This window comes from Neopsephotus bourkii, unplaced genomic scaffold, assembly GCF_033783945.1.
Source record: "Neopsephotus bourkii isolate Nb327-2 ecotype Australia unplaced genomic scaffold, CSIRO-AGI_Nbou_v1 NB_1707, whole genome shotgun sequence".
NCBI lineage: Eukaryota > Metazoa > Chordata > Aves > Psittaciformes > Psittacidae > Neopsephotus > Neopsephotus bourkii.
In genome coordinates, this window is record NW_026902181.1 from 3,838,443 (window position 1) to 3,861,630 (window position 23,188).

Sequence of the window (23,188 nt, forward strand, 5' to 3'; positions counted from 1 at the left end):
GATGAAAGTGCTCATCTAGGTCAGATTAAGCAGTAAGCAGAAAACACGGCAGAAGAAATCTTGGTGGTTTAAATTCCTGAGTATTTGTCCCTTTGATAGTAATTTTGCAGGGAAATTTTTTTCTTCAACCATAACAGAAAAATACTGGAAGAAATTGCAAGAAAAGGCAGGTTTCCAGCAACTATGGATTTAAGTAGCTATGTGAGATGTGTAATACATCTGTCTGAAATTACAGTACTTATTTACAGGAAAGCATTCTGCTGTCATGTCAGCTGAATGCACAGTTTGCAAATGATATTATCTCTGTTAAAGCATCTTTCATTATTAGGAATATATTCCTTAACTATGTCCAATCGAGGTTTCAGATTTCATGTTTTACTATAACTTTGTGAAGAAAGCAGTGTTAGTAATTTCATAAATATGGAAAGAGTGTGTTCTTTTTATCCCTGCAAAGTAAGAAAGTGTGTCACAGGCATCAAAGGGAAAACAGAGTTTAGTAATAATGGGAAATACATCTAGCAGAAGTCAATAATATGACAGGAATTTAAATAAAACAAAGAGCACTTGAACACTTGCTTTAAATTTTGTCATTTATGTGTAGTAATGCCAGAGTCTGAAACTTTTAACTATTAGCAATTAGTTCCTTTCATCAGAAATGGAGTTAACTTAGTACTAGGAGAGCCCCATCTGTAGCTCAGCATATAACCTTAAATTATATGCTGACCTGTCAGTACAGTGATGTGAGAAAAGTCATAAATTTGACCTTTGTGCATATCGTGTTTCCTAACTCAAGCACCCTATCCTTATTCTTTGTAGTATAGATTTCAGTGTGCTTCTACGTATTTGCCTTGGAATAAAGTATTTGATATGTATATGCAATTGTTCTTAATAATTATGTATATTAAAAACAAAACTAGGTGAGAAAAGAGATTTGACTTAATTTAATGTACTTATATATGCTTAATTCTCATGTTTTATAAATTTCCTTCAAAGGTAAGTAAGTGATCTTACTGATAGCTGAATGCCAAGCTAAACTGCAACAAGTCCATTGTTGAAAAGTACACACAAAAACCAAACTGCGATCTGAAAAGTAAACTTCCAGAGGATTATACGAGAAAGTTTACTTACACATCAAGTATCTTAGTTGTAATTGTTCTGGCAGTTGATGTACATAATATGAATAGAGTGGCTTGGCCCGGTTTTGCATTAACAGTTGAATAAATTAATGCTTTCTCCATTGTTTATTTTACCTCCTAAAGTGTGAAAAAATTTCACCTTTGAACAGTAAACTCTATTGCCATAACCATCTGTTTGCAGTTTCATTACAAACTCCCACCAGAATAACCCCCACTTTGAAGAGAAAATTGATATGGGTGGTAAAAATTACGGTCTATGACCGTAGATTTTATGTCTCTTGAGGTATCTCTGGTGTGGTCTCCACTGGTATACATTATGATTTCTTCAAGAAGTACCTTTATGTCTTCCAGTTATTGTCAGATAAAAAGTCACATCCATCTTAGAGTTTGGTATCACATAGAGCTGAGCACCTTTGTCTCTTGTTTCAGATCCTTATACATAAAATGTGTGTAGTGGTTGTAACTTTGCCCAGGCCAGAACTGTTGTGTCAGCTGGAACTGGCATGTTGTTCTTTAGTGCATAGAATAATTTGTCCCCATAAGCTTAGTCTTACTTCTTGAATTGTTAATATTGCAAATCAGCAGTGATATTCGTGCTTCAGATAGAATGTTCAATTTTAATGTTGTTGAAAAGTCATCAGTTTGTGTATTTTTGAATGCGGGTTTCACAAAGGCACTAAAACCAGTAATTTCTGACTCAAACATTTGCAAATGGGAAGTTAAAAACTGCAAAATGACATTATTTGTAATCACGATGCTTTTAAAATAAACATTCTGGATAGTTTAGTGATGAAATCTTACAAGCTTTGTTTAAAAAACAAACACTCCCCCCCCTTCCTCTTAAGCTTAAACAGTGGCTTGTTTAAAAAAACAGTAGAATTCCATAACACTTAAACTCTTTTGAAGTAGTTCTTCAACATCAGCAAGTAATTCTGCAAATTGCTTTTGAAGATGAAGCTTCATTTACTCCAGCGTGTGCAGTCTGATGGAGTGGATTAGTGGGTGTGGGCTGAAATTGTAATTTCGGCTTTTTGCATTTGTCTTTCTCTGGAACACTCCTTATCACGTACATCTCTATTTTTGAGTAGTTTTGAGTAGACCAGGGCTGTCTTGTTTAATAGTCAGTGGTGAAAACTTGGTAGGTATAAAAAGGCATTACATGAATGTTGACTACAAAAAAATCTGTATTTTTTTTTTAATCAGGTTTTATTGTAGAACATTTTTTTCTTTATCACATCGGTTCCCAGAACCATCTTGCTGTGTAGTTACACAAATGGCAGTCATAAGAGCAGAGCAGAGCTGTGCAGCTGGGGTAGAACTGACTTACAGTGTTGCAGGACTGCATCCTAAGATTGAGTGACTTTTAACACCAACCACTTCCCTTTGCATTTAAATTAGTAGTTATGTAATTTGATAGCCAAGCATAAGAGTTACCTAATACTGATGTATACTATACATTCAAAAGGGAAGTGGCAGGCAATCAACTAATACAAATTTGAGTTATTTTATTGATTTTTTTTTTAACTGAGTTGCACAGGTTTATGCTGGCTGAAAGTGCTTTCATTTTGAAAGATATGTAATACTTTTTATGAAATCTGTAATTACATGGAAAGAAAACAGCTTTCTTCCTGCTTGCCACAAATCAAACCTTTAAAGCTGACAAAAAAGCCTATGGTAAGTCATTATTTCAGACAGATTTCAGATGCAAAATAGTCTATTCAGGAAGGCATTTTTCTTTTACATGAAAAAGATGAATATTAATTGTCCTTGAGTTCTTGACTGCTCCTTTGCATTGTTTTATTTTTTTGTGGATGAAGAGATTTAGATACAGCATGGCAGCTCTCTACTTTCTGTAAACAGAAAAACCCCACTCCACTAGTTCATTAATCCAATAAAAATACCCAGCAGGAAGCAATGAAGCTTTTAAAGCATGTGGAAGAGGTATTTTATTTTATTCTTATTTGGAAAACATCACAAGTCCAAGCTTGCTGTAGCTGTCTTTCTCCGTTTGATTTCCATTCTCCATACAGGTTTCACAGTATCATGTTGACTACTAATGCTTTATATCTTAGAAAAAAAAAAAATCGAAACTGTGGATTTTAGGGGGTCTAAGTGCTGGTTTATTTTTTTAATTTATTTGCATCACTTTTGTATATCACATAGTGCTTAGAAATATTACGAAAAATACTCAAGATAATGCAAGGTAATTTGGTCACTAAATGTACAATAGGAAAGTGAAGAGTATAAAGTATTCAGTCCTGAGTTTTTCCTGGAAGTACAGCTTCTGTGGGCATGTCATTGAGGACACTGGAAACATTATGTATTGATTGCATATAACAGTGAGTATAGCATTAATAATTCAGCTGGCAAGAAATGGTTTATATGAGGTTATAAATTCTCATCTGTTTCCACTGGAAACTGCTACAGATTGGCATCAGATTCCATTAAGCTGGAAAAAGAAACGTAACAAGGAAATCTCAACTGATAGGAGCACTTACTCTGTAGCAGGTGGAAAAAGGAAGGGAAAGATTCATTTATAGGAGGATGAGAGCTTAACTTTTAGTGTCCAGTATCTCCTGTCTTGCTGGCAAAGTCCACTCTGTTTAGCCCAAGAACTGTGACTCTAGGAGAAGCAGCAGCTAATGCACATCTTCAGGGCATATTTTCACATTGTAGGATCATATATTTTATAAATCAAATGTACTGAATTAATGAGTTGCTTTTATTGTGAATTTACCTCTTGGCAGCGTTTATTTGCAATAAAAAGGAGACTATGACTGAAAAGCATTAAGCTAAGACTACCTACGCAATTGAAGGTGGAAGGAGGCTGCAGGAGCTGGCTGCATTGGTGTAGATCTTTGTCCGTCTTCATGAGTCAGTTACTTGACTCCCCAGGCATGCTGCTCATCTGGATTAACTTGGTGAAACCCCATCTAATAAAGTGAAAAGTTTGGTATTCTCTTGCCGTGTGGCCTTGGACAGCAAGTAGGCATCTCAACAACAGAATGTACAGTGAATTTTCAGATAGAGACATTGATGTGCACGTTGATATTAAACTGTGTAGATAAATTTATAGAAGATGGGTGGAATGTGAAAATAAGTGCAATAGAAAACCAAATTGTACACGTTTTTGAAGAAAAACATAGCCTTGTAACTTTTCTTTTTTTTTTTTTTTTTTTTTTTTTTAGAACAGAAAAAAGCAAAATGTGATTATTCCTGCAGGGAGTTTTGCTGTTTTCTTTCATGTAAATCATTAAACAGGGACTGCACACTTGCTTGGCTTTGCTGACTCTGGTTTAAGACCGTTATTTGCCAATTAATTCTTACCTGTTTTTCTTTACCTATAACGTTAGTATTTTATTGTATGAAGAATGATCATAATCCCTTTGCATTGAGGACATTAACCACTTTTGTGTCTTAGTGTGGAAGCAGAGGAAAAGGAGCAATGAGAACAGGGGTATTTTTATGTTATAATTTCTTCAGCTTCTCGAGTTGGATTTTTTCATGAACATGGAACATTTACCTCTCGGATGACCGCTTTAAACCCACTCCAACTAGTAGAGGCTAGGGTATCATGACTGTTGTCATTTTAACCTTCATAATCCATGCATGTAGCTTATCTATACCATAATATATTCTTCATTTTTTCTTAACTGCTGCTGTTTTTTTGCACCAACTTTTGTTTGGGCTGTAGCTGAACTATTGGATCATTGAACAGGAACTGTTCCCACTACATGTATTTAGTTCCTATCACAATGGGTCGCCAAACATCATGTCTCTCCTGTAATGTAAACGTTAAGAAGTTAATCATTGTCACAGACAGATTTTTTTTTTTCTCTTTTAGTGGCATATGTGAAGTTAGTTTGCGTATTTTGGACATACGTCTTCAGCATTTAAAGTGATCTTTTTGTGTGGGCTGTTAACTAGTCTCCTCAAAAAATCTAATACAAGGTATCATTCCTTTTTACTGAGGCATTTTTGGCCATTTCAGCTTTGTCTGTTCAAGCAGAAGTTTTCTGTAAATAAACATGGAAAATGACAGGGAAGTGCCTTTAATTCAGTTGGGTTTAAAATTATTAAATACTTATATAAGACAAACAAGATAGGAGAAGCTTTAAACAGATTTTGGGTAAAGATCATTTCTGCTTGAGTCATGTGTTGTCTGTCCAGAGTTCATTGCAAAAAATCACTTAAATCAGTGCAGATCCAACAAAACATTTGATTTGTTGCATTTCATTGAGTTGGTCTGAACTCTTAGCAGAGCAACTACAAAAAATCTGTGGCTGTACGTGAATGTTGAGGATATATTTTAAACACTCTTGTATGATGTTGTGAAACAATTATTACATAAAGGAAGCATGTGAAGAAGTTTTGTGAGTGTTCTTGAACCTGTTACAGTAACATGTTTTCAGTTTTCAGAATAAAATTTGTGATTAAACTTAAGAGCTATAAACCTTTGATTGCACGTGTTTAGAACATACATGTATACAGTTTGCGGGTGGGTGTTTCAGAAGCTATCAGGTACTTGTTTTATGCATAAAACAAGCAATGAAGACTTCTCTGTGCAGCTGCTGAACTTTAGCACTGGCTCCTTGAAAGGAGACAAATTTGTGCCCAGATAAGCCTTAGACTTTCTCCTTGGGAAGCCAGCTATGACATACTGCTTCTATATGGTGAGAAATAGTGAATAATTATTTCCCATTCACCATCTCCATGTCATTTGTGATTTTACAGGCTTCTGCTATGTCAGCCCTTAGCGTGGCACTGTACCTAGGCTACCTTTAGCTAAATGGCTTGGCCTTCTGCACCACTATCCCTTTCTCTTCCTTATCTCAAAGCTCAATAGCATTGTAAAATTGAGGTCTTATTTGTAACTGAGGCACAACAACTCTAGTTCACTTCCATTATTTATAAACAGCTCCCAATCTTTGGGAGGATCCTTGGAGATGGCCGTTTTGAAAGGGCCTACATCTGTCTCTGAAGTTGTGCTTAAGTACTTATTCTCTCCATTTGAAAAAACTGCATCTACAGAGAAATTGAGAGCCCCAGCAGGGCTGTACACTACAGTCAAACTGAGACGGGATTAGTTTGTTTTTTTTGAAGACCTAGGATAGAATCTGTATAACACTGAGCTGAGTGTTACTACATGTTAACACACATTTACCTGATGTATGAGCTGGCTTCTCTGCTGGCAGACTGTGTATGGGTGCTGTCCCTCAGGGAAAAGAAGATGGCATTCAAGCCACCCCAAATGAAGAGTAGAAGGCAGTGCCCAGGTAGCTTGTGTCAGAGCACTTGCAGGGTCTGTTGCATGTAGAGCACACCCAGTATCACCAGTGCCACTGAATGTTTCTTCTTACACTGTTATCATAGCATGTCCTTTCTGTCATCTTTATTGGCTAGCCTGGGTTAAGTCTTAGCTGAGTTTTTCTTTGTAAGCAAAAGTTATCCTTCGTGTAGGTATCCTGACAGAAATTTGACCATGTCTTTTCAGATGTTATGTTGTCTAAGGTAGTGAAGGAAAGCAGAGGACAGCAATGTATCTGGTACAGTTATTCTTAAGGCATTTTAGTCAGAGTGTAGGTGGGAAAAAGAATGCTGTTTTGATTATAGGCTGCAGGCAAGTCCAACTTATCTGTGACAGACAGTGTGAACAGGCTCCTGCCTGTAATTATGGCAGTGAGCAGGTGCAGGAAGAGTCTTAGGAAAATGATTTCAAGGATGGAAGCAGGACAGATCAAGTATGGGTGGCATCATAAACAGCTCTGGTGGTACGTCGCATCTGCTGAGCTTGCATCCACTGTCAACACTTCTCCAGCAGAGAGGTTTTTGCATTGTGTAGTTGTCCTGGAATCACTTGAACCAAAAGGGATTGAGTTGTGCAGACTGTCAAACTGGTGGCATAATGTTGTGATCCTGTCTAAGTTGTCAATGCCATGGTCAAGTCATCTTGTAGACAAGATGAGCATACATTGTGACATACTGTTGCACATTCACGTAGAATAGAAGTGGCTATCTGTGCTTGCTTGTCAGAGGAGGACTGTACTAACTTGGATACTGTTTGCAGGGATAGTCTTTTGACACCCTTCAGCTGCCTTTTGTCAAAGGCTCAGTACAATATTGCTGTGTGCTTCCTCAGTTCTTGTATTTTCCTTTTGCCATTAGAGGCAGGATTCTAGGAAAGATGTACATCTCATCTGACCTGATAGGTCTTTCTTATGCAATTTGTGCTTATGTAAGTAATCTGTCTTCTGTGTAATATGAAATGAAACCTTCTCATATGCTGCCTCTCTGGAATACAGCTTTGTTAATTTATACGTACTATATGCACTAGTTCAGCATTGCAACATTACAGAACTTGACCACTGAACACAGAACTGGAGTGTTATTACTTTGTGATTAAAGATTTCCCAAATCAAATATGTATTATACAAGGTTGTTGCAATATCAGAATTGGTGTTCTGAAAAGATAAAAAATAATATAAAATATTTCTGACATATTAGTCAGCATCACAAGACCCATTTCCAATTTGAAAAATATTTTTTAAAGTGTTTCTCAAATTCAGTAATACACTCCTTTCTCCCTCCTGTCATCAGTGCTTAGATCTTACAATGATCAGTCACGCTTACTTCGCTCACTTCACTGAGGTGCAGATCAAAGAACACATTGAGGTGCAATCAAACACTTTGATTGTTCCTTATTAGACATTAGAGAATAGACTTATATAATAATGATAATATATATGTTTATTAAAATGAAGAGTGTTAAGGATTTGAGAGAGCTTTTGTATTTCACAAAGATAGTTATCTTTGGGGGGGGGCAATGTTGACCATTGATACCTTTTATTCTTTACAACTATCTGTAACTGTGATGATATGAGGTCATTGTCAAAGGCCAGAATGTATGGAATGGAACACTGTAACAAGTAATCATGGCTGCTTCACTTTTAAAAGCATGAATTTTGAGCAGTTTCAGAAGTTTATATTTTTGTCTCAAAGATAGGATATTACATACAGCTTGATATAGTTGGTTAGAAACTGATTAGAATTAATGTTCTGTAAACTATGCAAAGCAGCATAAGGACCATTGGTAACTGTTTACATGCTATTAATAATTAGCAACCTTCATACTAGTCTGTTAGGAGAGAACCACACATTGGGTGCAATAGAAACTAAGCTCCATACGGTGACTTGAACAATGGAACATGAATGGAACTCATTTGAGTTTTTGCCACTGTAAACAATGAGATCTTGGAATGTTTCATTTGTTTATTGATTTATTTATTTGGACAGGTGCAGGTTGATTGTATGAAACGACTTTTTATTCCAATATAGGCAGAAAATAGCTTAACTGACATTGTCCAGTCAGTGTATGATGATAACCAACATCTTGTTTGGATGGACTCAAATTAATTTAGCCTGTAGCTGGTTTTGAATTTGGCTCTTAAACTGATTGAACATGTTCTAGAGAAAGTGCTTCAAGTGTTGTCCAGCCTCTTAGAAAATACAGGGTTTATTTTTTATTACGTTCTTTTTAGATACTAAGTTCCTTCTTTCACTTCCTGTTAAAAGTTATGTGCACGTCTGTAAAGTATATTCTGTTAATGCTAATGGAGCTCGTCCTTGAGAAGAGGTCATACAAATCTGATGGATCCCATCTGGATGAGGATGATTCTCTAGGGTGTAATTTTCATCAGCTATTTGAAACCCTTTCATAAGTGCTCCAAAGCAATAATGTTCTATAATTGGCAAAATGATAGCAGGAGGAAAGAGGCAGGAAGATTGTTGGTAGGATCATACGTTAGGAAGTAGTATCACAGGACTAATAGCGTGAATTAATGCAAGGAGAGCCTTGATTCAGGCTGTTTTATCTTTTCCATCAGCTGGACAACTGCGTTTCTCCCAGATGAACACTAAAGGGAGAATGGATGATGGTAGCACATCTTACCATTTGGGGTAGGGAACAGTCGAAACTAGAGAAATAATACAAAGGTACATTATCCTTGGTCCACATTTTTCCAGACTCATGTCAAATGGAAAATTGCATAGCAATCTACAAACAAGAGAAAATCTCACAAATACGTGTCTTGCAGAAATAAATATGTGTCTTTTAGAATACATATCTTTTAGAAATAAACCTACAGAAGGAACTTACACATTTAATACCTTAAATTATCTTGCCATACAACATAGCCTATGCTATTAAGTTCAAGTGTTGCAACTATGTGTTGTATCATAGTCCTTTCAAAGTTGTTCCTCTGTGTCTCACCAGGTGGAACAGACTGATACACTCAGCTTGATAAACAGTAGCATTAGTATTTTGGTTCATACTGAAAATTCACTGTTGTTATTTCTCTTTCTACATTATATTGCATTTAAACGGCAACAGGGCTTCTCTTGTAATGTGTACGTTTGATTCCTGTCAACGCTAACAGAAGGTATGTACAGACACCAGTGGAAGAGTAGACTAGAATTTCTCTTGAGGTGGACAACTGTTTATAATTAGAGTTGTGGGAATGAAGAGCAATGCAGCTAGCAAGCAAACAGTCACTCTTCCAAAAAGCTTAGTAAACTCATAAAGCTCAGGAGCTTAATCTCTGAACCAGAGTGCTTGTTATCTAATCCCCACCAGCTGTTGTGTACTTGGTAGCCATGACATCTGTAATAGAGCTGAAGGGCCTGTCTGTATTGCTTGGCACCTTTACCCACCAACTGAACTTAATTCTTCTTTCATTGCTCACATTTACCTGCTTTAAATCATTAACCAGTTGCTTAGGGTTTGATATCTACTTAATTACACTTCATCATAGAAAGCATGTGCTGCTTTTCACATTAAGTGTGGTTCAGGTGTGTAAGTTTTCAGCAGGTTAGTTTTTGCCATGCGAATAAGAGAAAGGTATCAACCAAAAGAATTTCCTCTGGTTACATACTGATCCTTATATAGACATAAAACTGACCTAGGAGTGAAATCTCAGTTGTATTTCATGTGAAAAATACTGTCACACTTCTAATAAGCATGGTGAAGAATTATATATGTATCTCTTAACTGGTGAGTATGAATAAGTATAAATGATCATAGAAGATAGAATATAAATGTAAGCAGCGTACATGTTCATAACTGTGGAATAATGCTTGTTTGTAGGGATCAGTTTAATCTGTGCTATAGTGGATGTCATTCTTTTTAGAATAGCAGAGGGCAGAAATTGGCCCAACTTGAGAAAATAATTCATTTTATGCCTCCCAGTTCTTAGGTGAACACTGTGGCTTCAAGTCTACTGTTATACAGAATCACCACCACAAGCAGTGCCGAGTAACAGCTGTTGTGTAGAAGGAGCATGGTCTCCTCATGTTAGGCATATCATGGACAAAATCACTATTTTGGGGCCTTATAAGGGGTTAGAGGGAAGGATGTCTTGTTCCTGGATCCCAGATTAGTTTAGTTAGGAGGTAAGTGCTGAGCTGACCTCCTAAGACCATTTCTGGACATGGAAGAATACAGACCTGTGGGTTATCTTACTGGTTAAAACTTAGCTGCTTAGAGCTTCCTAGTACCTGAGTGATTGAATTTGGCATCTGAAGTTGACACTGTAGCCAAAATTGGGCCCAAGACTGCCCTGGTCTTGAGTTAGCTATGAGCATTATACTGTGGATATAAAATTTTGAACTGGCCTAAGGCAGTTCTCAGCATCTGTAATACTTTTTGTCGAAATCCAGAATAATGGTCTCATAAAATAAAAAGTTATACCAAGTTTTCAAAGAAATGCCTGTTAAATTTTGTTAAATTTTGTTACAGTAATTTTTCACTTAGAATTAATTTTCCTGATTTTTTTTTTTTTTTTTTTTTATTCCCCAGAATGGCACTAAGAAGGTCTGGGATTTTATGAAGATACATGACAGGTAACAGATGGAACCACATTATTTCTTTCTGTCTTTCTGTTATGTTTCATAACGGTATTGTCTTCCATTGGTCAAATCTTGTCAATGTGGAGTCTTTTTCCCCAATTTCCTCTTCAATTCTCAGTTATTGCATAATACTTGAGATAGTTCTTTATTTCAGTAGGCATAATTAGCAGACATTTTAAAATCTCCTCATGGCTTACTATGTTTTCAGTCAGTTGTGACTGTGCTTGACTTCAAATATTAGAGTTTTAGTACATCAGGTAGTGTACCTTTTAATTATTACATAGAAGGTGGAACTGAAAGTTTGGATTGTATGACGTTTTTTGTTTTGAGTGTGAAAGACTATGCCCCTCACATACATAACTCTGTTGTTATTGGTGCCATTAAGTGGACTAGTCCCAGTATGTGACCAGACTCTCTCACCTGTGAATATACAATCCCGGGTATTGCCCTAATAGAAAGACTATTAAAAAGCAATCTAAAGTTATGATTATACTGTTTGATTTTATGTTATTTTTTTCCCTCCACTGGCAATTACTTGGAATAAGGTAAAGATTCTGTTTTATGTTTGAATAAATCCTAGTATTATGCTAACTTCTATTTTAATCTGCTCTATCCCTGCTATATAAGGATTTTCTTAGTCAAAGCCTAATTAAAAAAAACTTCCCAAATGTCTGAAACCTTTCAGGCTCTCCATTCTGTGCACCAAACATGCCTTCTAAGCACATGGGAAGAAATGGATGACCAGCAATTTTGTTCTGTCTTTCCAATTGTATTTCTCCTATTAGGGAAGAAAAGCAGTTAACTGCTGACTTCAGAAATCGATTCATGCAAAATTATAACAACTAGGGTATATATGAAATGGACTCAGAGTTATTGAATATTAAACTATTCATATGTCTTTTTAAAAACTATAAATATTTAGTCACTGAAAATTCAGGTACCAGAAGATAAAAATATAAAGCAAAGGTAACAACTTTTCCATAGAAAAAGCTTTTCTAAATCTATTAATTGTAAAAAATGTAGCAAAACACTAATGGCAAAAGAAATAGTGACAACCAGAATGTGTTTAGAGGTGTATTCTTCTTGTACGCGAAGTAAGTAGGTAAAATCAGTTGCATATTTGGAAATTCTTCTTCGTTGGAACCCTGAAAATCCTTACAGTGAACCTTTTTGTGTGTAAGTATCTGGGATGGACATAAATTGATAGCTACACTTTTATCAGTAAAAAAATTATGAAGGCAAAAGTTCCAGGAAGACTGGGAAAATATTAGATAGATTAAAAATGCTTTTACTGCTTGTGAATAAGGACAGAAAAGGGAGTGATATTTCAATACTGAACTTCACGCTTGCTTTTGGAATTTGCCTGGAAGACAGTTCTGTCTTTGCACTTTGTCTATCCATATGGGCATGTGCCTGAATTTATGATCGCAGATACAAAGGCTGAAATTATAATTGATTTATGGAAATTGAATATATGCCCATTCAAGCAAGTGAATCCAGCTTTAAATCACAGTGCTAAGCACATGACTTCCAGATGAAAAAATTGTATTAACTATTTTTGTTTAAAATTTAGTTTAAACAGTTCAGCTCTGTGATAATGTGTGAATATATGCAACTAACTGAGTGGGGTAAATATTAAAGGATCAGTTTTCCCACTTCTTGGGAACAGTATTTCTGAAGGACTTTTGTGGACATTTTTAAAATAGTTGAGAACATAACTGTATAAAAAGTCTATGGCCACATGTCATGCCAGTCATCTCTGGTCACATAACATTTGTTAGCTTCAGATGTACAACAGCTGTCATCCTAACTTACTAGTGACTACTGTTGAACTGTAGAACGTCTAACGCTCTTTTGCAGTAAATTCAGTGCAACTTCTGACACCAGAGGTAATAATGTGACTTTGGGTTTACATTTTTTTTATTAGTGAATATGAAGCCAATTGTTACCAGATAAATTAGCTTCAAAGTCCCTTGTAATGCATTAAAGCCTATGTTTTACTGTGTTTCAATGGGACAGCTGTGATGATAGTTGTATGGAAAAGTCATGTTGTCTATTTGCTGAAAACTATAGAGGACTTCATACTTGGAGGGCTTTTAGAGGTTCATTACTCTTAATGAAGGATAAAATTTTGAAGAAGAGGTGGGGTTTCTAGGGTATATGTCCTGTTGTCAGGATTTCCTAGTGCATATGTCTTCTTCAGGAAGATGTAGGTGTTTTCCATAATTAAGATTCTTTTTCCATAATACTTTTTAAAAGTTTTCAAAACTTCTACTTCCAAAAATGCTGTAACACTGTTAAATGCTCACAAGTTTTTTTACTAAAGCTGTTTTCCCAACTTGAGCATACACATCAGAATGCCAGATCTGTAAAGTGCACATACGCATATATTATATATTTGTATGTAATTGATAAGTATAATGAATTTAATGATGCTGAATTAAAAACAAACAAACAACAAACAAAGTGTGCTAATCATACAAAACCAGACACTGAGACTGACTCATGTCTTTATCTCGTACTCTTTCAGCAGCACAAGTATATGAGTGCTTAAGACTTGATTTCCTTGCTGCGTGACAGGGAGAGATTGTGTGCTGGGTTCCTTTGGGACCTCAGAGTTTTCATTTCAAATTAGGTCAACACAAGCCAATATTCAATAGATTTGTATCAGAATATAGCAAAAAAAATAAATAAAATCAGCAAGACAGATGAAGTTATCTTTGTGTAGATTTGTCCTTTCCAACTGTTCAGATGAACAGCTGATTATACAATGACAAAAATATAAGGACTGCAATAGTCATGTCATTTGCCTTAGAGTGTGAGTCATCTTTTAAAATCTTACTATACATTGCAGTAGGACAAGATCATTTAACCATATGCAAGTTGGCGTTGCACTAACATGCTGAAATAGCAGAATCTTTATTAGACACTACTGTTTGGTTTTGTTGTTTTGTTTTTTTTTCTTAGTTATTGCAGATCTGGGCTTCAGTGTGCAGCTCCTGAGCTTTCTTAAGATCAAGACCATTCGGAATTAGAGTATCAACCCTGGAGTCACCTCTGCTTTACATATCTTGTAATAATGCTGAACAAATAATTGCATACTCTCAATCCCTCCATGCCACTTGAAGACAAACCAAAGTTTTGTGCAAAATTATTCCTGATCACACAATAAACTGTTACCAAAGCAAACCTTCAAAACCTGTGCTGTGAAAAGTCAAAAGAAGCAGTATTTGTCACCATATTTACGTTTAAATTGTAACAGAAGCACAAAGGACACAAAGACGTACCCAAGTTGAGTAGTTAAGCCCTGGAACACCTTGCCCAGAGAGGCTGAGGAACCTCCATCCTTGAAGAAATTCAAACTTTGACAAGGCTCTGAAAAATCAGACCTAATGTAGATGTTAGCCTGATTTTGGGTAGGAGGTTTGATCCAGTGATCTCCAAAAGTTTTTTACAACCTAAAGGTGTCTGGTTTTAAGCAGATTAAATACTTACTGAATGGTATGGTTCCCATGTGACAACTGTCTAAAATTTATAAACTAAAATCTGTCAGTTTACAAGCCATTTTTCTATTGGAAAATAATGCATTTACTATAATTCTTTTCCTGTGGAGTTACATTAATCTTTCTTTGAACATGCACATGAATGTTACCAGAGCTCATTGCAAGGTTTTGTTGTATCATTAGAAACAACGGTGGAAATTACTAAAAGTTAATGTATTAAAATAGAAATCGTTGATTCCTGCTTTTCAATTGAAATTTTTGAACAAGTTTATTGTGGTGGTGCTCGTAAGTACTACATATTTCTGGGCTGTTGTGTTAGGTAGTGACATGCAGCAAAAGATGCTTTCTGCAGTTATTTTACCCACTGCTTGCTTTCCTAATTAAGTTTACATTCACTCTGATACTCAGCTGATGTGTTTGCTTGATATTAAAAATATCCTGATGAAAATCAAGCAGAGTGCAAGCAGTGAAATTTTAAATGCAAAGTGTGTTTCAAGATTCGTCTTAGATTTGGATCTATCGGAATTAGTTAGCAATTTGTCGTGACTTGTGGAGCAAAGTGTTGTTAATTTTTTAAGATCACTGCTTTTAAAAATAAACTTGGTCAGAAAGACATTTCCTTTCTAGTGATTGTGGTGATTTTCTGTCAGAAATAAAAACATATCAAATAATACAAAGTAATCATCAATGCCTGTAACAAAAAATTATTCTCTAAAACCAGACACACTTCCCAGCTGTATTCTCCCTCATTCTAATTTTGCTGTTTAGTACAGTAAGAACCTGAAATGTAATACTTAAATTTTACATTTATCTACTTTATAAGGCAATAGACCAAGTTTGTTTCGGGTTTCAGCAACTCAAACAGATTTAAGGCTTTTGAAAGACATAATTTAGGAACAGATGAAGGTCAGTGTACAGTCATGTGCTTGCTTTTGTGCTTTGAGTAATAACGTTGGAGAACAGGAACATAACCATACCTTTTGCTAGTTGACAAGTAAAGGACAGCTTTCCAATTGCACTGTAAATGAATATTAAGCAAAATTACAGCTATTTCTCTATTTAAAAGCATGAAAAAATCACTGTAAAGTACATTACATTTAAGAAAGAACAAATTTGAAAAGGCTGAATTGCATCCAAGATTGTTGCATGAGTTTCACCTCTGAAAATATCATGTGACAAGGAAAAGGCATTTGGACTAAAAAAACTTAGTGCTCTGGATGTGCACTGTACCCTTTTATGTTCTGTTTTTACCTACAAAAACATGTCACAGTGGCTCAGTAGTAATTCCTAACTTGGGTAAATCTTTTCCTAAGGCGGAAATAATATTCTTACCTTAAAAGATTGGCTTTCTTTAAGTAAAAAGATTAATTAATTTCACATTTAAAACAAATGAATTCCTAATTTAATAATTGTTTTCTCAGTAAAAAGAGGTTTTATACTTTATCTTTTACAAAGAAAGTATAGTTTTCTGTCAGGAATGAGTTTGCAGGGTGACGGAAACCAAGGAAATCTGCACCTCAGCTTGTTGTCACCTGAAGGTACAAGTGCTGAGGGTAAACAGAATGAAGTTCTCAAGGCAAGTTAAAAATGAACATGACTGAGAACGGGAAGATGAATATACTCAACCACTCTGTGGTCTGAAGTTATCTGGCCGCGTGCTGGCTCCTGTGCACTGGTGAAGTCGGGGAGCATGGCCGCACCCGGGGTAGCGAGGAATGCTGCTGCTGGGCAACTGTGCCAAGAGCCAGCCACATCCCCAGTCCTGGCCACTGAAGCTGGCCACATCCCTGGCCCTCTCCACCAGAGCCGGCCAGGTGATGGGTCACTAGAGCCATGCGAATGGCCTTGAGGAACTGGAGTTGCTTATTCTGGCTCTGTGGCTGTAGCAGGTAGCTATGGAGATAGGGTGAAAGTCATTTGCCCTCACCACATTATAGGGGTGGATTAAATTTCTTCTCCTATTTCATATGCCAGATCATTTGGGCTTTATGGAAACTTAATCCTGTATGTATTTTTCTGGTTTATGTCGTAGTGTATTATAAGACACCATGAAATTTAACTCAGGTGCTTCCTTTGACCAAGAATTAATCACAGTAGCTTTAAAATGGGTAGAATACAGCTTTTTAGCATGTGTATAGGTAAAAAAAAACAAAGTATTTCTTGGGTGGCATGTGTATTTTATGTGGAACGATGTGCTGTTGTGCTGTAAACCCTGTCTTTGTAATGACTCCTCCAGGGTGTCAATGGTGTGGAATTTTCTCTATTATCTTCAAAGATAGTGCAGGAGATAATTCACTGTTTAAAATGAACTGGATGTAGTTCAACAAACAACAAAAATTATGAAAAGTTTAGGGAAATAATAGCTGAGAGAAGGTAATGATGACTGGGCATGTTCATGCAAAGTATAACACAACTGAAGAGAAAAATCACTACTTATTACAAAAATGTAAAGGAATATTATAAAGCAGGCCAGAATAATTTAATTTCATCAGTAATCAATGACAGAACAAGAAATGGTGTCTCATGTGGAAAGTATTTTTAAAATTAAACAAGAAGCCATTTTTACGAATAGACAGTAAGACAGTCTAGGAGGGCATGTTCTGTAATTGCTGCCATTGAAAACACTCAGGTCTAGACTTGATATCTCTCTATCAAGGATGCTATCAGGATGGTGGTATTTTTCCTGCTATTAGAAGGAAAAAGCATATAATCCTATTAGTTTCCTTCAACCCAAGTAAATACATGATTTGTTTGCATATGATATTTGCAAATAAAATAGACCTAATCCTCTTTGTGTGTGTGTGTGTGTGTGTGTGTGTGGTTTTCATTTCGTTTTTTTTTCTTTTTAAGCAAAGACTTGACATCCTTTGCTTATGTGCCGGGAATTCTGCAGATGTATTTACTGTCTTTTAAGATGTCTTATTAATTTGTTACCTTAGGATCCAATCTAAATCGTAGCAATGAAGCGAAATGAAATTTATTTGATGCTGTAAAGTTATCAGAGAAAAGCAGTAAATCAGAAGTCAAATTTTCAGATTCTCATCTCACCTTTTTAAGTAAGTGATATGAAAGCACCATATAGCATATGAACTCTTCTCTCCTGGATGACTGAATAGGGTAAAATGGCAATAAAATCTTTATTAAAGGCATTACTTCATTGGAAAGTTTCATGTTTGCCTAATTTTAAGAATAGAATCCATAAAAATTCTTGAAACTAAGCAGCTACACAAGAGTTTTGACTGATTAGTCATAAATTTCTACACACAGGCTTCTGTATCTGGATTAGAGGAACTCTATTTTTTACAACTTTAAGGATTTCATTTTTTCGTATTTGCAATACACAAATTAAGTGGATGTTTCTTCTCTTATAGTCACTGAAATCAAGAAGAGTCTTCCTTAAGCTTCCAGGTGTTTTTGAAATAGACCTCATCTGTCTGAAGAGTGCCAAAAGTTTTTATATGGTCTACAGACAGTAGCATGGTCATGGTCAGCATTTGGGATTGGTAAAAATGATCATAAAATCATAGAATAGTTAGGGTTGGAAAGGACCTTAAGATCATCAAGTTCCAACCCCCCTGCCATGGGCAGGGACACCTCGCACTAAACCATGTCACCCAAGGCCTCGTCCAAACTGGCCTTGAACACTGCCAGGGATGGAGTGTTCACAACCTCCCTGGGCAACCTATTCCAGTGCCCCACCACCCTAACAGGAAAGAATTTCCTCCTTATATCCAATTGAAACTTACCCTGTTTAAGTTTTAACCCATTAGCCCTTGTCCTATCACTACAGTCCCATATGAAGAGTCCACCCCCAGCATCCCTATAGGCGCCCTTCAGATACTGGAAGGCTGCTATGAGGTCTCCACGCAGCCTTCTCTTCTCCAGGCTGAACAGCCCCAACTTTCTCAGCCTGTCTTCATACAGGAGGTGCTGCAGTCCCCTGATCATTCTCGTGGCCCTCCTCTGGACTTGTTCCAACAGTTCCATGTCCTTTTTATGTTGAGGACACCAGAACTGCACACAATACTCCAAGTGAGGTCTTACGAGAGCAGAGTAGAGGGGCAGGATCACCTCCTTCGACCTGCTAGTCACGCTCCTTTTGATGCAGCCTAGGATACAGTTGGCTTTCTAGGCTGCAAGAGCACACTGATGGCTTATGTTAAGTTTCTCATCTACCTGGGAAAGCTAGGAAATGTTCAGACTGCTTGTATTTTTAGAATTTTATCTGAAAATATATCTTGGAAAAGAAGAAGCTATTGAAGCAGTTATTGAAACAGAAATGTGAAAATTAGGTGAAATGTTAAAATTAGGTGAAATGTGAAAAACAGCCAGTGTTATTGACTTAGGATTTGGGTTTTGGTGCGTAAGAAAGAAGGTTGCTGGTTTGTCCCTTACAAGCAGGCTTTTTGTTTTGTGCGCTGTCCTTGAAACCTGATACTGTTTTAAAACACTGATTTTTGGCATTTCAGAATGGAGTCATACTTATGCCTTTTAGATGGATTATTTATTGGTCTTACTATGTGATATCACTTATAAATAGCAGTTTCAGGAATAATTAGGAATTGGAACAAAAGCCCATCAGGCTCTGACATCTGTTGCACGTAATGGCCACAAAGCTTTATTTAATCAAATAAATTAGCATAAAACCTGAATTTATTTATTAAAATATTTCGTTGAAAGAATCCCATTGAGATGAAGTGTGTCATTTCCAAGAGTATCCTGGGATACAGGCCAAGATATGACACTTAAAGAATGTTATTGAGAGCAATGTACTTTGACGTCTCATTTATTTTGTAGTTGAATTTACTTTCTTTTTTTTTTCTTTGTTATATGAAAACAGGGTGCTGGGAGGATTGTTTATTCCAAAGAAGTCCTATGTCATGTTCTCTGATTGGGTACAAATTACTGCTTTACAATTAGAGATTGTATTTTAAAAGTGCCTGTTTATGAATTTGTTAGCACTGCTTAATTCACTCTTCCACTGGTCTGATGATTAATCGAACAAATGCTTCCTGCTTTATGGTGTCATGACAACTTCCTGCTGCAGTTCAGTCTGTTGAAACCAATCTTCCTTCTGATTTTTTCCAAAGTAGTGTTTATTTTCTTAAGCATATGTGTTTCACCTTTATTCTGGTTTTACTTAGTATTTAATATTTATTTTGTATTGGAGAAAGTGTTCAGATTTCATCAGAATACAGAAGTCTTCTAGAAGTCTCTAATTATCTTTTGCCAGATCCACTTTTATGTGTGATTAGTATGAAAGGCTGAAATGTTTTTGTCAGGAGCTTATAGCTCTGCTTTTGTAATAGGCTGCATTTTAAGTAGCCAATTGGATTGGTGTTGGCCTTTGAAAAATGTAAAATGCTTTGAAGGAAGACTTAAATGAACCAGTAAAGATTGTGCAAGCACACACATTTAATCTCAGGACTTTCTGCATTATACTTAAAGCTCTGGGAAACTAAAGGAATTGCACTGGAGAATAATCAAAGGGTACAGCTTTATTGCATGTCCGTTCGGAAAACCAAGGGACTGTTTTTTCTGACTGAAGATACTAGGTGCTGCTTGATAAAAGGGAGATGACAGCCCTTTGGCTACCACATTAGAAGTTTTCAGGGACGTGTTCCACTCAAAAGGATGGTTAATTTGAATACAGAAGTGACACAGGGACCACATGCAATTCTTTCTCATGGTCAAAAAAAAATATCTTTGAAATAACTTCAGATGAAGTAAACTGCCCCAAAAGGAGGACTCCTCACAAAGAATTACTTTTCATTGTTAGCTTTCAGACAAGTTTGGGGTTTTTTTTCAATTATCACTTTAAAATTGAAAGTAATTTCTGATTTGAACAAGAAAAGGTCACTTGTTCACCAACATGCTTTAGTCCTGATCTGGGGTATTTCATATTTTAAAAAGACTGGAATTGTATTCTTGACATGGAAAACAATATGAAAGATTAATTTGTCAGCACTCTGTGGGCGATGAATGCCCAATTCCCATAACTTCAAGAAGAAAAACAATTTTATACTTTAAAGCTAAAACATTTATAGGGCTCCTAAATGATTTTTTTTAATTAACAACTATGCTTCCTTAGTATGAGTCATAAGTCTTGACATTTTCTACCTTGTGAGCCATAGAGGCTAAAATACTATATGTATATTTTATATTCACACGCTTTCCCGCCAAGATGAATAAATCTCTAAATACCGATGTGGTTGCACACTACATTTGATTATTTTCTTCTCAATGTATCAAAGGGATTTCTAATAACAAATGTCGAACCAATGGAATCAATTTTTTGTTTTTATTCCTGCATGCCATTTTTTTTTTGTTTCTTTTTCTGAATCCACCATTCTTTTTTCGAATCCACCATTCTTTTTTCATTGTCATCTTTGAAAATAGTAACTGAATTACTGCAGGCTCTGACAGTGTTGGGGGGATTTTGGTTTTTTGATTTGGTTTGTCTATTGTGTTTTTCTTAATCAAACAATGTTACTTTCTGGAGCCTCCACTGTGGGGCTGAGATTATAATTTGTAAGCAGCACAAACAATATTACAAACTTTCAACTAATTTTGAGATAAATTTAAGCCTTTCAAAGTAGGTGGAAGTGGCTGAGGTTAATAGCTGGGGGCTTTGGCTTTCAATGTTAATGTCAGTCTTTTTTTAGGATCTTTATCTTCTACTATTAAATTCTGATCACAGTTTGTGTGTGACACGTGCATGCCCGTGCTAGATACAAGGAGATCCTGAATAGCTCTTACAGTGATTAAAGAAAGGTTAATTTCTTTGCCCATATTACCTCATCCATTACTTAGCATACTATAGTATTAGTACAAGATTATAATTAGAAATCCTCATCTCCAGCCTTGAGACTCTATTTCATTCACAGAAACACGTGAGAATCTGGTCCTTTTCTTCGCTATTACTATACAGTATTTTCTTTTAATAGAATTATTTTTTAATTTTGCAAATTCACCCTTGTAAAGTATGCGTTAAGGGCACATCTAAGAATAATGAAGGCTGAGTCAATCTTTATTTAATAAAGGATTTTAACAGTTTGTTTCATGAAAAGCCATTAGTAAGTGTTAGCAGTTGCTTGTGGATTAACTGTAGCCCAGGTCAACCACTGACAAATCATCAGGATAGAAGATTGCCAAATTGATTACTACAATTTGAAATTACATTTCTACCTTAAAAAACCCAACAACAAAAAGAAAACAAAACCAAAACCAAAATACCCTAATACCCACCCCCTAAAAACCTTCTTGTAAATGTTGCAACTCTAGAAGTACATGTTCCTATAGCTTTGGCAAACAAAAAAATAATTAACTTTTGCATCTATCCATATGTATGTGAATATTTTTAACAGGATGTCAGTTTTCACCTTTTCCCTACCTCATAGCTGGTGTGGTCAGATACTGAGGTTTTTACATTGCTCTTAGAAACATGACCTTCCTTTCTCAGGTTTGAGTGTGTGAAGTTGTAGTGGTATTTCTATGTAAATGTCTGCTGTGGTGGAACGTAATAAAGCATCAGTTACTGAGTTCAATAAATACTGAGCTGTACTATGTTGGGGAAGAAAAAAAGTGAAAATAGTTTCTAGGCCAATAGAACAAAGAGTTTTCTAAACTCTTATAGGAGGTGTTTACAACTGCAAAGGTTGTATTCAGGGGGATATCTTTTCTTTCAATGAGAATCTTAACGGTAGAGGAGGAGCTAAGATTCTGGACTCCTGTGTTGCAAGAGTTCTTGGGTCAGTTGTATGCAATTTCTGCACACTGACTTAGACCTTTTAGGGAAGCCAAATACCCATTAGAGAATCCTAATACCTATTTCAGTCAGGGTTTTCTTTGAAGTTTAAATGGTTAAGGGGTACATGAGATCCTTGACTGAAGAGTTGGAATCCCTTTAAGAAAACACTGTGGTAGATACCAAGACCAGGCACACTTTTAACTGCAAACTTGAGTACAATAAAAGCTCAAGTACAGATTAGCTCATCTTTGTAGATACCTCTTGCTGACATTTTAGGTACATGTCTGTCCTAAAATATTTTAAGGCTACTGTAATTGTCCCTGTATTTACAGAAGGAACGGTATTCTACATTATTGCACAGTAACCTGTTTACATGAATGCTCACTTTGGGAAAATGTCTCCTGTAATTAGAGTAGTAATTTATTTTATGTATAGAGTGGGACTTACTGCAGGGGGAAGCCAAGGAGGGGTTTGCTGAAAGTTAAGCAGACCTGTGATTTTCACCAACTTTGGAAGACACTGGACAAACCTCTGTCATCTCATAATGTGGTACCTTGCTGTTCGGTTGTGGTCCCTAAAGCAGCCACTGACATATACAGTGTGGAGGAGCTAAGTCTCCTTCATGGGCCTGAGTTGATCTGTCTCACAGAAACAAATTCTAGCTCTGAAACAACACACAGAGCACACTTTGAAGAGTTTTCTTCGCAGCCACCTCTTACCTGCTGAGGCAGCAAGCCCACTGGCAGGGGCAGGTAGCGAATGTGATACCTGCATGCAGCAGTTGCGCCATGTGCAGGTCGAAGAACAGTCTTGCCCTAACTTTCTGTTATACCCAAACAACTGTCCTGAATGCAGCTTCAGATGGGTTTTCGGAAGTTACAGACCTAGGGACCTGT

General features: G+C 36.3%; 1 protein-coding gene across 5 annotated transcripts in view; it reads left to right on the forward strand.

Moving 5' to 3' along the window:
- Positions 1 to 23,188, forward strand: part of NUDT14 (nudix hydrolase 14) — a 60,850-nt gene that overhangs the window by 16,899 nt on the left and 20,763 nt on the right. For 3 of the 5 annotated variants that reach the window (XM_061376470.1, XM_061376474.1, XM_061376473.1), the window contains one exon: positions 10,990 to 11,033. In XM_061376470.1, the coding sequence (XP_061232454.1) occupies positions 10,990 to 11,033 (44 nt within the window). Of the gene's footprint in view, positions 1 to 7,301; positions 7,372 to 10,989; positions 11,034 to 23,188 lie in introns of all 5 variants that reach the window. The other 2 variants (XM_061376471.1, XM_061376472.1) reach the window with 1 other exon arrangement.